The sequence below is a fragment of the Zosterops lateralis genome (genome assembly GCF_965231275.1).
Source record: "Zosterops lateralis genome assembly, chromosome: 6".
Lineage (NCBI taxonomy): Eukaryota > Metazoa > Chordata > Aves > Passeriformes > Zosteropidae > Zosterops > Zosterops lateralis.
Window position 1 is genome coordinate 43524418 of NC_139761.1, and position 15493 is coordinate 43539910.

The window sequence follows — 15493 nt, forward strand, 5'->3', positions numbered from 1 at the left end:
CTATTTGAATGTCTTAGAAGTGAATAATATGGAAGGGGTAAAGAAACATCTTCAGTACACATAGCAAGGACAAAGAGGATTCCTCTTTTTACAGAAATCAGATAGTCATATGAAGGAGATGACAGAAGGGGGGGTGGTTTGAACTATGCTAACAGGATGCAGCATCCTTTCCTACATATCACAAGATAAGCAAAAAAGGTAATGGGGACAAAACAAACCCAGTGATTTTGAGTAGAACCAAGTCTGCAACTCTCTTCCAGTATTTCTGGTCGGAAATAAATTTTGTTCTTGCCTGGGAGGGAGGGAGGCTCCTGAAACACTTTAAGTGAATCCATCATTTTTCCCCGTTGCAGCGCAGTGCGGCGTGGCCTGGCCCAGCTGCCATGAGCTTGCTGCACAGTGACGGCAGCTGTGGAGGCCGGGACGCGGAGAGCGGCTGCTGCGCGGCCATGGCCAGCGCCTGCAGCGCCGCCGCCAAGGAGGAGAGCTCCAGCATGGGCAGCGCCGCCGCCAACGCGCCCAGCTCCTTCACCGAGGAGACGCAGGGATACGACGTGGAGTTCGACCCGCCCCTGGAGAGTAAATACGAGTGTCCCATCTGTCTGATGGCTCTCCGGGAAGCGGTACAGACGCCCTGCGGCCACCGGTTCTGCAAAGGCTGCATTGTCAAATCAATAAGGTAAAGGAAAACTTGTGGAAGGTGCTTTTAAGAAGAAATTCATGTACCAGAGCAGTTTAAGGTCAATCTAAACTGAATAGAGCTGCCCAAGGTGCATTACCAGGGAGTGCTAATAGAACTCTGGGAATTTATTATTCATTAAAGATGTTCTAGAATGTCACAAGTTTGGAAGTTTTATGAGCTTTAGATAGGTTTTTTTTCAAACTTACCCAGGTTATGAATCTAAAAAATTTATTAAACTTCAAATAATAATTTTTAAAAAGAAAGGTACGCAAATCCCCCAGATAAATTCCATTTCCAGCTCAGGATTATAAAATTACCTGTCTATGATTGTTTCTCTTGATAACTACAGGAAACTATAGACAACCTGATTTCTTGGTGCAGATAAGGCAATTCATGCTTTCAGTTTTTCACTTGAAATTCACCGTGTCCTTCTTGAGCTGGAGAAGTGAATGTGATGAGGGACTAGTTCTGAACAAAGCATTGAGAGAGGAAACCAAGTGGCATATGAGGGACTGGGAATAAGATACAAAGGCAAGAGCAGGCTGGGCTTATAAAAGTGGATGATTGAAAGAGCAAGAAAGGGCAGAAAGTACCTTGTAGAGAGCACTTGCCTTAAACGTTGAATGAAGTCATCAGTGTCCCACACGTGTGGGTGAGTATTGGATTACACTGATAGATATAATGCTGTAGGATTTTTCCTTTTCAGCATAAGCCCATCTTTTTTCTTAACAATTGCTCACTTAGCTCAAATGTCACTTTGGTAGGAATTTATATATTCAATTCTGTGTGACCCATATGTAGAACTGGCTCATTTTCAACCATACTTTGTACACTTTTGTGTAAAGATCACCAAACTGTCTTCAGTGTTGCTGTGTTTTTCCCTGGTATTTATTTTATAACATGCAAAATGGACAGTGCTTTCTTGTTTGGTTTTTCATACCATTTGTCCATAGTTCTATTCCATTTCTTTTTCTTCCCTATCCATCATTTGTAGCTCACTAAATGAATGGTATGCCAGCAATTATGTTCTCTCAATACAGTGTTTTGTTGGCACTTCTGTGGTTTCTGCTACATAAATTCTCAGGAAGAATTTCTCCATGGAAAGGACCATGACCAGAAGCTTCTGCTTCTTTTTACCCTTTCTGTATATCTATGAATAGTGATGACTGTTTCAGTGAATACTAAACAAAGTGGAAAGCTTTTTTTTTCTTTTAAGACGGTAGATTATCAGTGTAATATTTCAGATGTTTCATTACTAGTAAAAGTTTTCCCTCAATCCCCAGTGAACTCTTGTCTTTGGAGGACAGTTTGAGTGACTGCTTGTGAAAGCAGGGAGGACAGCTTGAAGTGCCAGACCTCTCTGAATCCCTGAAGGGCTGAACTACATGCTTAATTGGTATCCATAGATCAAGCTATTGATTTGGATTATGTAGTGTCTACAGTATGGTATCGATTTGCAGGATGTACTGTCTGCAGTACCAGATTGATTGAGGTATTGAGAAGCTTCTACAGTACTAAAATGAAAATGGAAAGTGATATTTTACATTCTCCGAGTACTGTTTTTTTTCACTAAGTGATTGTCACAGCCTTCATTTGATCAGGAGAAATTGCTTCTTTTTATTCCTCGTTGCCCCACTGTCTTAACTCAAGTGAACACAGAGATTAAGGATTTTAAATGAAGAATGAACCAGCGTTTTTTGAGTAATTGCTTCTTGTGACTTAAACAATTGCGGTTCATGTTGAAGAATCGTGGCTGCAACCAGAAAAAAAATTGGAAAACCTTTTAAAAACTGGACTCTTCAATCTTACAGTGTGAAGGACATGATTAGATGAGATTTGACCACAGTAAGTGTTTGCCTCCCAGAAAGTCTTGGCAACTTTTTAAATAAAGTTATCTGAAGTGCTTTGAAGCGCTGTAAGTCATGAAAGAGGAGAAGCTTATCTACCTAACTACAAATGAGGTTGCTTGTCAACAAAATGCATGTTACCTGTCAACAAAATACATTACTGGTAATTTTAGAAGAGCTAACTTCAGGTGCAATAGCTAATTCAATTTCACTCCAGTATTTTCCTGTATCTTAGGGCAAAGCTGACTTAGGGTTTGTAGTAGAGCTTGCTAAATACCAGAACCTCTGTTTGTTGGAAGAGCAGAGTTGTGAGGTAACAAGGGGCAGCAGGGAAATCTTTGGGTGCTGGCAGTTCATCCAGCAGTTGGCAAGGCTGCAGTTAAAGTCTCTGCCAACTGTCTCAGCTTCTTGGCTAAACTGCTCACTTGTTAAAATCACAGAGCAGCCTTTTCTTTCAAAATTATTCTGGCTTTACTCTTGATGCCTGTATTTTAATCTCTAGAGAAATTACAGGAATATTTCTTGTCCTTTGTAGCAGATGGCCATTGTTTCTCAGGTACTGTTGTGAGTGGCAGAGTGCAATGTGATAAATAATTCCAGAATAGAACAGCCTCCACTGTGAGGTGCATAAACTCAGTTCTGTCACAGGAAATGTATAACAACATCTTTGTCTGTAGATGCATCTTAGCAGTGTTTTAAACACAATCCTGATCTTTGTAAATGGTATTTGAACTCTGTTTAATACCCTACAATGAGTTACTGCTTTCTTCTTACTACACTTTCCTACTTTGGAAAATTGCATTTCATTCTTATTTTGCCCTTTATCTGCCACTTATTTAAAATGGGGATTTGGTAATCATTATTTCAAATTAATCTGTTGCTGGCTGCTCTTACTCATGATTAGCTTTTCTTTGTAGAAATAAAGCTGCTGTCTCATCAGCAGGGCTATTGAGCTGTCTTTATACTCCACTAAACAGGGTGTTTGTAACAAAGTTATACCTGTGAAAACTCATTTCCTGTAGGTTGTGAAGTGAGGGAACATTTCTGGCTTGTGACAAAGATCACACTGGTCATAGCTCAAGGAGCTCTGAAACAAGGCAAGCTAGGTGTTTTCTTTCTTCCACTTGTTTAGGAGTGTGATTCTCAGCCATGTGGTGAGCTTGCTCTGCAAGCAAAACTTGTGAAAGGAAGTTCATTGCCTCTTTTTGAAGTGGCAACTTTACCTCCACTTCCTCTACCAGCGTTGCTGATGGAGTTGCTGAGCAATTATTTCCTTTTCCAACAAAGAACATAAATTCCTTCCTGGTCTCCACAGCCCACTAGGTTCTGCTTCCCCTCACGCTTGCAGGCAGTGACAATGATCTGGCCTTTGATCCTTGCACCACAAGTGCTTTCTGACATTTTTCCACCCCATGTATTTTTCCATTTTATTGGTGTTTCCATTAGTACTCGGGAGCTTTGATCTCTCATGCCTCTTCCACTGCATTACTTAATTGTGAATCAATGTGTTGGCTTACTGGTTTCAGAATTAGCTGATACTGGAAAATTTGATAGAGGTGATCTCCTTTTTTACTCCATTTCTTATGATTCTTGTATATACATGCAGGTAGACAGAACCTGATGGACTGGAACAGGCTGTTAGTTACCTCGTGCAGGTTGCATACATTCCTGTTCCATCAGATTCCAAACCTTCACCAGTTAGCACTGACTTCCAGTCTGTTTGCTGTTAAAATGGCTTCCAATGCAACACCTGAAATTGTTCCAAATCTGGTGTAATTTTCATAGTTAGTAATAATTTTTGTGTCTGGAGGTTTTCACCTCCTTTGCTGTATAATGAAATTGAAGGATGCCCAGCTGATCAAGTGATTGTATAACAAAACCAGCAAACTGAACAGTGTGTAATGTAATGCCAAACAGATTAAGTCAATCTGGAAAAAAAGACAATTTTGCTTTTTTTCTTAGCTGTGATCACCTTGGCTGTTCATAAAATGAGAAAGAAATGAGAGGAGGTCTAAGAAAGTTTAAGTATTTGTTTTCAAGTAGCATGTGAAATATTCTTTGATGTTTGAGCTATGTGAAATACTTACAGAAACAGGACTCTTAAGATCTTAGTGTCTTTACATATTCCTCAAGTTTGTTTCCAGAGTTCTTAACATGGCATTTGTACAAATAAAATTGAGTTTGAAAAGTGCTGCAACCCCAGTCATGCCACCTCCAGTGAAACTGTGTTTTCAGTTTTTCTGAAATACATATCATATTTTCTGGTCATTGCCACATAATTACCATTGTTTTCAAAGATCTTCTTACTGTGTTATTATTTGGCCACTAATGTCTTGCTGGTGTAAAAATATTTTAAATTGAGTGCTTGGAAATATGTTGATAATATTAGAATATCTTTCCTTGTTTTTCTGCATTGTAGAGATGCAGGTCACAAATGTCCTGTAGACAATGAAATTCTGCTTGAAAATCAACTTTTTCCTGACAACTTCGCCAAACGGGAAATCCTTTCATTAATGGTCAAGTGTCCCAACAAGGGCTGCAGCATGAAGATGGAGCTCAGGCACTTAGAGGTGAGAAGTAGTTTTGAAAATATGGAACCTTGTTTTCATGGATGAGTAAAAATTCAAAATAACTTAAATATTATAATAATAATAAATAAACCAGATCAGACCTGATACTCATTTATGCTGACTCAGTGCATTTTTCTTTCAAAACTATAGTTACACATATGGGTTTTTAATGAGTATTGAATTGTAGTTAGGTGATTCTCAAGTGAACATCACAGTGCTTGACAATTGTACTAATGCAGCTTTTTGCTGAGGATCATTCATGTTTGTCTTTTGATCAGCTATGTCTGTGCTTCACACGAGTTTCTTAAGGTCAGTTTAATAGTGTCTCAAAGTAGCTACATATATTAGTTGAAATAATTGTTTTGGAAAATAATATATGCAGTTAAAAAGATAAATATAAAGCTAAGTTTTTTACTGAGAGCTTTCTTAAAGGTCTGTATACATGAAATCCTGACCTTAGTAATGGGACAGCAGTACCAGGCTGTTGGTAGAGTCAGTCTAAGTGTATAAGGATTTCCTTGCAAGAAGGAAAGGTTGGGATTTCTTTGACTTGCATTGTGCTTTCTCTTGAATATGGATGAGATGAAAGTTCTTGTTTGAAGTATCAAAACCCTCTTCTGCTCTTCTGCAGGACCATCAGCTGCAGTGTGATTTTTCCACTGTGGAATGCCCACAGTGCCAAGGAACCTTCCCAAAGAACCATCTGAAGGAGCACATGACCCAGGAGTGTCCGAGGCGTCAAGTGTGTTGCCCAAACTGTGCCACGTCTATGGCCTATGAAGATAAAGAGGTATTTAGCAGGAGTCTCAGTTTGTCAACCTACATTCACGTGGGTTTGCTTGGAAAGGGAACAGCAGTTAAAAAAACAAACAAGCAAACTAAAACTAAAAGGTTTTGGTCTAGAAGAGCTTTTTGTGCTGCTGCACAGCTTAGAAGCTACAAACTCAGGACATGAGCCTGGAACAGGCAAAAGCTAGGGAGAGATTGTCCTTAAATACAAACTTACTGGGAACCATGTGGTGTGAGGACACTTGTGGACTTGTGTAAGAACCACTGATTTCTGACCTTACTGTCAGACAGGCCAGTAGCTACTGACCATAAAATACAAAAAGCAGTGTTTACGTTTGCAGTTTTTATGCCTGGGAGAGAGGATGTATCAGGAGATGAGTCTTTTAGGGATATCTGCTACCACACAAGACCAGGATAATTTCTGAACTCTTCACCTGGCTCTGCATTTTTCACTAAGGTGATACCAAGAGTAATACTTTCCTTTTGCTGTTACCATTTCTTTATCTTTATATGGTTGTGTTTTATCTCAAGGACTATTAAATGTCTTTGGATATGAATACTGTGAATTGTCAATCAGATGTACCTCATATAGTCCAACAATACAAATGAAAAACAAACAAACAAAAAAAGCACTGTCATATAATTCCCATACAATTGAATGTGAATTTTAGAAACTTACTGATAAAATCAGCTTTCATTGGAACATAAGAGCTTTAGGAAATAAAATATCTACAACTTTATGAATCTCTTGTAAAGTCCAGGAAAAAACAGTAATAGAAAACATACTGTTCAGCATAAAGGGATTGTCTTTGTGTTGCAGTTGCATACAGCTAAATGCAAAATTAGCAATATAAATAAAAATCTAATGTGTGATCAAGGATGATTAGCCCTCTCTTAAATTGGGTAACTTTACTGATGCTTTCTCCCCTTTCTTTTTTCTCTTTGATCACTTAAGCTTCATGACCAAACCTGCCCACTTGCCAATGTATATTGCGAATATTGCAACACAGTGCTCATCAGAGAGCAGGTAAGAGACTTCCTTTTTCTCTCTTTATTCCAAGTCAGGTGTTTTGTATTTACATTGCTTCTTTGTTCAGAAATTAAACTTGGAGATACAGTTTGTCTGCTGGCTGGTAAATCACTACATGCCTGTCTCTGAAAATGTCCAGTCAGGTATGATACTCCCTTAAAGGCTGCTCCAGCTTGCAGTTGCAGCCTGGCAAAACCTCTGTAGGATTTTGGCTGCACATCACATTGTTGAGCTGTACTGCTTCTTGACGGGGTGTGGGAACTGACAGTGGTCAGAACATGGATTCTTAGGCTCCAGGCAGTGGCTTGAAGCCAAGTACAAAACTCTTGTCTGGCCTGGGAAATCATAAGGAGGAACCCAAAACAGTCCTTGTAGATACCGTCCTCCTGGCACCTGGTGTTTTTCCAACTTGTTTACTGGTAGAGATGTTGACAAAAAGGTGGTGCCCTAAAGGACCAATCCTATTCATTGTACCAAAACACTATAAAAAGAATTTGTCTTTCTATAAATTTTGTTATAATGCCCTCCAAAGAAATCAGAGTTCCACGTATCATTACTCGGCTGTCCTGAATCGTACCAATAATGGGGCCCATAGTGCATGTGTTTGATCTTTAATAGAGTTGAAAAAATACCAACAGCTACCAGTGGTTATGGCTGACTTTACAAGAGAAGGCATTGATTTGGGCAGAGAGGGAGAGTTTTTGTACTTGGAAAGCCACTGTTGGAAATTAGCTATAAGAAAATTCACTATCAAACTGGGATGCTGGCTGGAATTCTGCTTGTCCATTACTGTTGTAATAGCCATTATTATTTCTTCTGTTCAATAATAACTTCATTGGCAGGAAAATGATAAATATTGATTTGTTTAATATGGGATGGCAACTATGTTGATGGCCTGGGTTAAAATACAGAACAATCTTGTAAAATTGCACAAATACTCTGGAAAACAGGATTGAGCTTAGTAATAACAAAGGAAAAAGTCTGTTGTTAGGTAGAATAATGAACTGCAGAAGCGGGGAACAGAGAATGCTAAACATTTGTTACAATAATTGACCTCTGTTAGCCTTGTGCTTCATTGTGATATTTAAACAAGGCAAACATCTGGGGTTATATAAACAGGGATTCTGCCTGTGGAACATGGAATTATCCTTCAATCTGTTTAGGGCTCATGAGGCATCAGTTGAAGTTGTTGTGCTTTTGAGGGAGGGTGGATAGGGAGGATCCAGAGCAGTGAGATGACTGATCTGGATCTGGAAAACATGGACCACAAAAAAAATTGAAGTAACTTGAACTTTTTGAGGAAGATGATAATAAAGAGAGACACAATAAGTATGTGCAAGCAGTCCTTCAGAAGGGAAGGAACTGAACGTGATCTGGGTGGAGGAAAGGCTAGAAATAAAATGTGTTTGGTCTAGCAAAGAAACCTGAATGCTTTCTGAGGCCTAACAGATGAACGAAGTCACTGAATTGTTACAGTACATACAAGTGGGATGTATAATCTTTATCAGCTAACATTTTTGTTCAATACTTCTATTAAGAAGTTTTTCCCTTTCCCTGTTAAGAAGTAATTCCCTTAAGAAATTACATAGGTATAAACTGATCTGACTTCAGGTACCTGTTCAAAATCTACCCAGCTGTATCCTTTTTGCATAAGGGAATGCTCTTGATGGAGAAGTAACATCAAATCTGATTTGTTTTAGATGCCTAACCATTATGACAATGATTGTCCTACTGCCCCAGTGCCATGTTTTTACAGTGCCTTTGGGTGTCCTGAAAAGGTAAGCCTTTTATCAGTACCTTCTGAATTGCAGACCTTCTGCGTGATTTTATCCATTGCTTTTGTAATGTGTTTTCCTGTTCTTGTCTCATTCACTAGCCCAAAATCCTTAGTGATTTGTGGTTGTGGTGTTTTTATTTTGAGGTGTCTTAATTCTGAAACAGTGCATGTTGACATATTGCATTTCAAAATTGCTTTTTTAAATTTAAAAAGCTCTGTGAACAATTTGCTTGATGACCTTGCTTTTATTATTTCATGTTTTCTCAGCTTTCATGTCAATAAAGTAGCTTCTAGCATTTCTTCCAAAGTTGTGGCCAAATATGCATATAATTCCCAGAGTTCCATGAAGAAAATCAGTTTTATTAAATTCTAAAATTATTAATCTAGGTAGTCTTATTTTTAGTTTTTTAATACTTCTTGTTTAAAATGGGTCTTTCCCCTTCATTTCCACATCAGTTTTCATACACCATTTGGTACTATGGAGCATTTTCCAAATCAATGAAGGGAGTACAAGGCTGGTTTAGAACACAGAAAAATTTTAAATATATGTATCATGAACAGTCTTTCACCATATCTCTGTTTTGAGTTGAACAGTGTTACTGAAAGTGTACACCATAATTAATGATGGTTTCATAGGGAAATTACCACTCCTACAAAACCTTTTTTTTTTTTTTTTTTTTTTTTTTCATTTTTTTCATCATGAATGCTCATTAACAAGAAGGTGAACCTGAATACACAGTGCTTGCCTTTGGAATATTTGATAAGAATGTTTTCAGTATAAAATACTCTATATTTCTTCATATCTCACCTTTACTTTCAGAGGCACAGTTTGAAATACACTGTTCCTATTTCTCACTGTATGTACTACTGAAATACTTAATGTCTTTTACTCAAAATTGCCTCCATTTGAAGTGTGGGTCTTGGCCTTTAATGAGAAGTTGTTCTCAATCTTTTCCGGAGAATTTAAATTTTGTTGTTTTCCTGGAGATGCTGCAGCTTCTATAAAAATACAGTCAAAGGTTTTATTATTAAACATTACATAGAATTATGGAACTATACAATATGCTATTCCTAATGATAAATATTCTGACAAGAATATGTTTGTGACATACCAAAGTCCCAAGCCAACAAAAACAATAATGTATGTGTCTGATTTATATTACAGTGTTTTATGTCAGTTCCATCTTAAGTTCCCAGGTTAACAGTTCTATGCCGAAATCACCTCATGTCTACGCTTTTGTTGAACCCAAGCTGTATCAACATCAGAGCAAAGACACAAAGATCTTAAAGGTCTTTCCCAACCCAAATGATCCTGCGATTTGCCCGCTGGTGTTTGAACGTCTTTTTTCACTTTTTCTAACAGTGATACTAAATTTGGAGCTCTCCATTGGTAAAGTGCTATTTTGTCTTTGTCCTTGATGCACACTGCAGCTTTTTTCACATGACAAAAGCAACTATTTGTTTGATTTTCTTTAGAGCCACATTTAAAATGTGATTGCAGATGTTTGACGTGTTCCTAATGCCATATCCTTTAAATCCTAGATGCAAAGGAATGAACTGGCACGACATATGCAGGAGTTCACTCAGGTTCACATGAGGATGATGGCTCAGAGTTTTCAGACTATCAATGTTACTGCTGTAAATCCTGTACCCTACATCAATGGCCTACCCTTTGAGCCTCCCCTCTTCTCACACGTGTCACATGCTGCCTATGACTGCAATCCAGAAGTTGAAAACTTCAAGGAAACTATTCAGCAGTTGGAAGGTCGTCTGGTAAGACAAGATCACCAAATCAGGGAACTCATTGCTAAAATGGAGACTCAGAACACTCACATGGCAGAACTCAAACGCACTATCCGAAATTTGGAGGGAAGGATTACTGAAATGGAGGCACAGCAATGTAATGGTATTTATATCTGGAAGATTGAGAACTTCAGTGGACTACAGAAAGCCCAGGAAGAAGAGAGACCTGTAGTGATGCACAGTCCTGGCTTCTATACAGGGAAGCCTGGCTACAAGCTGTGCTTGCGCCTGCATATCCAGTTACCGAGTGCTCAGCGCTGTGCTAATTTTATCTCTCTGTTTGTCCACACTATGCAAGGGGAATATGACAGCCACCTGCCCTGGCCTTTCCAGGGCACCATACGACTTTCTATTTTGGATCAATCAGAAGGCCCAGACAGGCAGAACCATGAAGAGGTGATGGAAGCCAAGCCAGAGCTACTGGCCTTCCAGAGACCGACAATTCACCGCAATCCCAAAGGTTTTGGTTATGTGACTTTCATGCACCTGCAGAACTTGAAACAGAGAACCTTCATCAAGGACGACACGCTGCTGGTGCGCTGCGAGGTTGTGACGCGCCTGGACTTGAACAGTGCCCGCAGAGAAGGCTTCCAGGCCCGCAGTACTGATGGAGCCATGTAGCCTGCAAGTCTTAACCAGAGCAGTGGAGCCTTACTCGTGTTTTTCCACACAGATCACAAAAGTGCTTCACTGTCCACAAAGGCTGCTTTCGTAAAAGATCATAGTTGCCAACATAGTTGATCTTCACCTGAATGGACTTGGTTGTTGCTGGTATATTATTTTTCTATACGAGGTCATATGTTTAAATATTTGGTAAGGTTCTCTCTTAAAATAATAAGCTACTTCTGTAGCAAGCTAACTAAATGAAGTGTTAATCAAAACTGCCTACAGGAAAATCCTATTGCAGAACCTGTGCATCTCAGATTGGTAAAACTTCAGTCATATCGAATAGACCTGTAAGTCTTTTTGCCTCAGTGCCTTGGAATAGATGCTGTTGCAAGGAAGGAGTGAAATTAATAAAGATGAGGGATTTTTTCATTTGTTCTTTTCACAGAGCTTGGGAAAATTGAGAGAGTTTATTTAGAATTTTGCATTGGCTGTGTGTCTCTTGAAGTTTGAAGTTAGGGTTAAGACTTTGTTCATGTCACCAAGGGTTCAGGTGTGCTTTGACCCCTTTCTTCTTCAGGAAGTTGCATGTTGATGCAGAGTTGACGCAGGTATATGATATGAGGTAGTGTTGTGGAGAAGGCTGAATGACTCTGAACTGAGTTCACTAAAGAAATACTTGTAATGTGGTCTGGAGGTGCCTCCCTAATTCTTTTTATTTTTGATAAATCTTTCTGTAAGTGTGTGCTCTAGGCCCTGAGTGTCAACCACAATCATCAAGAGATATAAAAGTTTAGCATTTGAATGAAATCCCTTTGTGCTGGTGGGATCTCCTACTGCTGAACATGTTTCAGGTTATGAGTGCACACTTGAGCAAAGAGATTCACTAAACAGAGAAGGTAAAGCAGAATTTGTTTTACTGTTGTTGAAACCTAAATTTGTACCAAAGCTGAACTTGTGACCTGCATCTGGTTCAAGTGATCTCTTGGTATTGTGAGTGAGGTACCCAGGTCATCCCCTGTGAATTCTCTGTGGGCAGGTGGCCATATGGGCATCCAACTGCTTGGGGTATTTCTTGGCCCTTTAGACAATAGGAGCTGGACCAACTCAGCAATTTAGATGGTAAGGAAAGCCTATTAATTCAGCAGTGTGGGGAAAAACTAAAATCCTGTTTGGTTTTAGGAAGAAAATCTGGCTTCCATAGTTACTCATTTATCAAACACTAGATTCACTGTTTCAAAAGTTCATGAGGTTCCTAATGCTGTGTGTATTGTTTTCTGTACTGACTGATTATATGCCATGTAAATGTTAGTTTTGAGCAGTCAAAGCTGAATAGTTCAAGTTCACTGGTGCTAAAAATTTTAACTTTCATGGTGCTGATAAAGTTCTGAATCTTGTCTTTAAAAGGAGGGAAGAAAAATTTGTTCACCCCATAACCTAAGTACATATTCAGACACTGAAGAAAGAACTAAACGATGCGTGAGCTTATGTGTATTATTTATCCAAGCTAGTGAAACAACCTAAAGACTGGAGAACACTGCAGCTTAAGAGATACTGAAGTGTTCCAACTATTTGGCCTCATCCAAGCAATACCAATGGGGAAAGGGCACATTGCTTAATATAAACAGGACTAAAGAAAGACTACTTACTGTACTTTAGTGGTTTGGGAGGATACTCTGCCTGCCTGCATGAGAGGTAAAAGTTCCAACCTACCACTTTGTTCATCATACCCAGATGAGTAAACTTTCTTGTGCAAGTAGAACCTATTAGATGGAAGAGGGATTTTGTTCAGTGGAGTATTGTCACTACTGAAACATGAACTTCGTGGCTAATGACAGATGCAGTTAGCTGTTGGTGACTTTAGTGTGTTTCTCATTCGTTAGGGGATGGGTGAGCATATGTTACTCAAAATAAGGAAAGATGTCAGCTTTAATACCAAAGTCGATTTTATAATGAATAGCCTTATCCTATCAGCTGAATTGTTCTGGAGTGTCTTTAGTTGGAGCATTCCCAGTAAAGCCATTCTTAACCAAGATCTGTTGATGTCCATGCAGTGCACAGAGCCACTCTGCACAGAAGGCACTGTACACGAGTTCTCCATTTTCAGGCTGTTACCTATCCATGTTTTTTTCAAGATGCTCAAAAACTGCCATTCTCTTTTGTTCCCCTTCTTGTTTTTGGGGGGCAGGAGGGCGAAGCAGTCAGAAAAAACACTTGTCATTTGAGAGCTTTTTCCTGCTCCAGGTCCTTCCTCAAGCCTAGCAATAAGAAAAATGTCCTTATTCTCTGTTCAAATCATTTATACCCAAGACCCACTAAATGCATTAACACTTCCTTTGCTTTTGAAGATTTGCATTCTGAATAGAATTTTTGCTTTGAGTCTTATCTGCTAGATCTGATGTACTTCTGCCTCTGAGGAGGAAACTCCCTGTGGTGGCAGGGTTTAAATGATTCAGGTTAAAATTGTACAATAGCACAAGCCACTAGGGAATAGAAGGCTGTTGCATGTATAATTCTGTATTGGCCACAGTAATATGAATGGTTTGTTCACTGCTGCTATTCTACTGGTTTTGTATTTTTATATTACCAACTAGAGCGCTGATGTCAAATTACTGTACTGTCAGCGTATTACATGAGAGACTGTCAGTATCAGTTAAAGTTGCCAAGTATCAGTTAAATCTTACTGTCATAAAAAGATTATAAATCTTAATAAAATATTTATTAGTGTACTTGTTCCGTTTTCCTCTTTCCCCTTTCTTCAAATATCTTCTTTTGAGAACTTGTTTTACCATGGTGGATTGAGGTATAATTGTTAGAACTATTTAAGTGGCAGGAGAAAGGTCTGCAGCATTGAGTTGTCTCTAAATCAAAGAAATATTTTAATTACCTATGTCCTGTGTAACTTGTTCAGCAATGGGGTTTTGTTCTGTAACTCAATGCTTTGCAGCATTACTAGATCTCAAGGTGGTTTAAAAAGTGGCTTAGCTTATCTTCCAAATTTCTGTTGTCATTAACATGTTTTAAGTCATCAACTCTTAGTATGTGTATTTGCAAAGCTGCTATGGCACAAATTTCCCAATTTTAATATATTATGAACATGTTATTTCTTTGCCTCTGAATGTCTTCCCCTGCAGGGCAGGGAAAATTATTTTGCCAAAAATGTTGATATGTAATGTATATATGTGGGAGCTCAGATAATGTGAGATGTATAGAGTTGTTTTTTAAGTGGTCTCATGATGTGTCTGGTCACATTTGCTATCAAGGGATTAAACTTGTTAATGAAATGAAATTAGGGTGATCTTCTGTTCTTATTTAGAGATGGCAACAGACCAAATACATTGATGATGGATGCAAAAGATTATTCTGTGTCAATGTTAAAGGTTTGTATTTGTTTTGCATTTGAACAAAGTGAAAGTACTCCTGTTCCCTTGGATAAATTCACTGATAGTTTAATATATTTTGTAATTAATGCACAGCTATGTTTCTGACAGAACTTTAAAAAATAAACTAATTAAACTGTGCACTGCATGTTGGTATCCTTATTCATATGGAGGGCTGTTCAAAAATGTTAACTGATACAGGACAACTGATGCCCTGGTATTTTCTGTCCTGTGGGTTTCAGAGGTGGCTGGTATCATACAGCACCAAGAAGGCACAGAATATATTTCAGTATAAAAACCTGGCATTTATAAAGGGTATTGATAGTTAAATTTATTACTAGAAGATACAGCTCGTGCATCAAGTGTGCTCATAATCACCCTGTAAGTTAAGATGTAACTCTCAAAAAAGCTGCACACTCACCTCTCTGGCCACATCTGCTTGCTTGTTTTATTTGTCATAAAAGCAACTATGGGCTGAAACCTTGTTGCAGGAGACTGAGATCAGAAACCAGAGAGAGTTCCTCTGTCACTAAGAGAAGAAGAGACTTTATTGCAATCTCTGATTTATCTCAACCTAGATCTGTTTTTAATAGCATCTGCAGGAATGGATATTCAAAACGTTAAGATTCTTCTGAGTAAAGTTAGTGGCATTGCAGTAATGTGCTGCTAATGTCAAGTTAATTATGACTTTTTTTTCATCCATTAGGTTGGTTCGAATAGCTTGCATGAGTAATGGATAGGAAGGCCTGCTCAGACATTGGTTAACTGTGGTGTTAATCTATTTTTAGTGCTCCATAGGTTAGCACAGGTTTTAGTGCACTAGCACTGTCTTTTGATGAGATGGAATAATAATGACCTTTTTTTAAGCAGGAAAAGCTGGCATTTGCAGCTGCCCCTGGAATGGAAAGTCCACGTGCAGAAGAGCAGCAATACAGGAGCATGTTCACACCTGTGTAAATACAAATGTATGTGCACCTGTACATTTCTGGAAAAAAAAAGGCTGAACTAG

General features: G+C 38.7%; 1 protein-coding gene across 1 annotated transcript; it reads left to right on the plus strand.

Moving 5' to 3' along the window:
• Positions 1-383: 383 nt before the first annotated feature.
• On the plus strand, positions 384-14619 carry TRAF6 (TNF receptor associated factor 6; the record flags this gene model as incomplete). Its single annotated transcript, XM_083863741.1, has 6 exons — positions 384-679; positions 4949-5099; positions 5731-5889; positions 6844-6915; positions 8619-8696; positions 10238-14619. 6 exons carry the CDS (start codon positions 384-386, stop codon positions 11117-11119), a joined length of 1638 nt encoding a protein of 545 aa, XP_083719867.1. The 3' UTR covers positions 11120-14619.
• Positions 14620-15493: the final 874 nt, after the last annotated feature.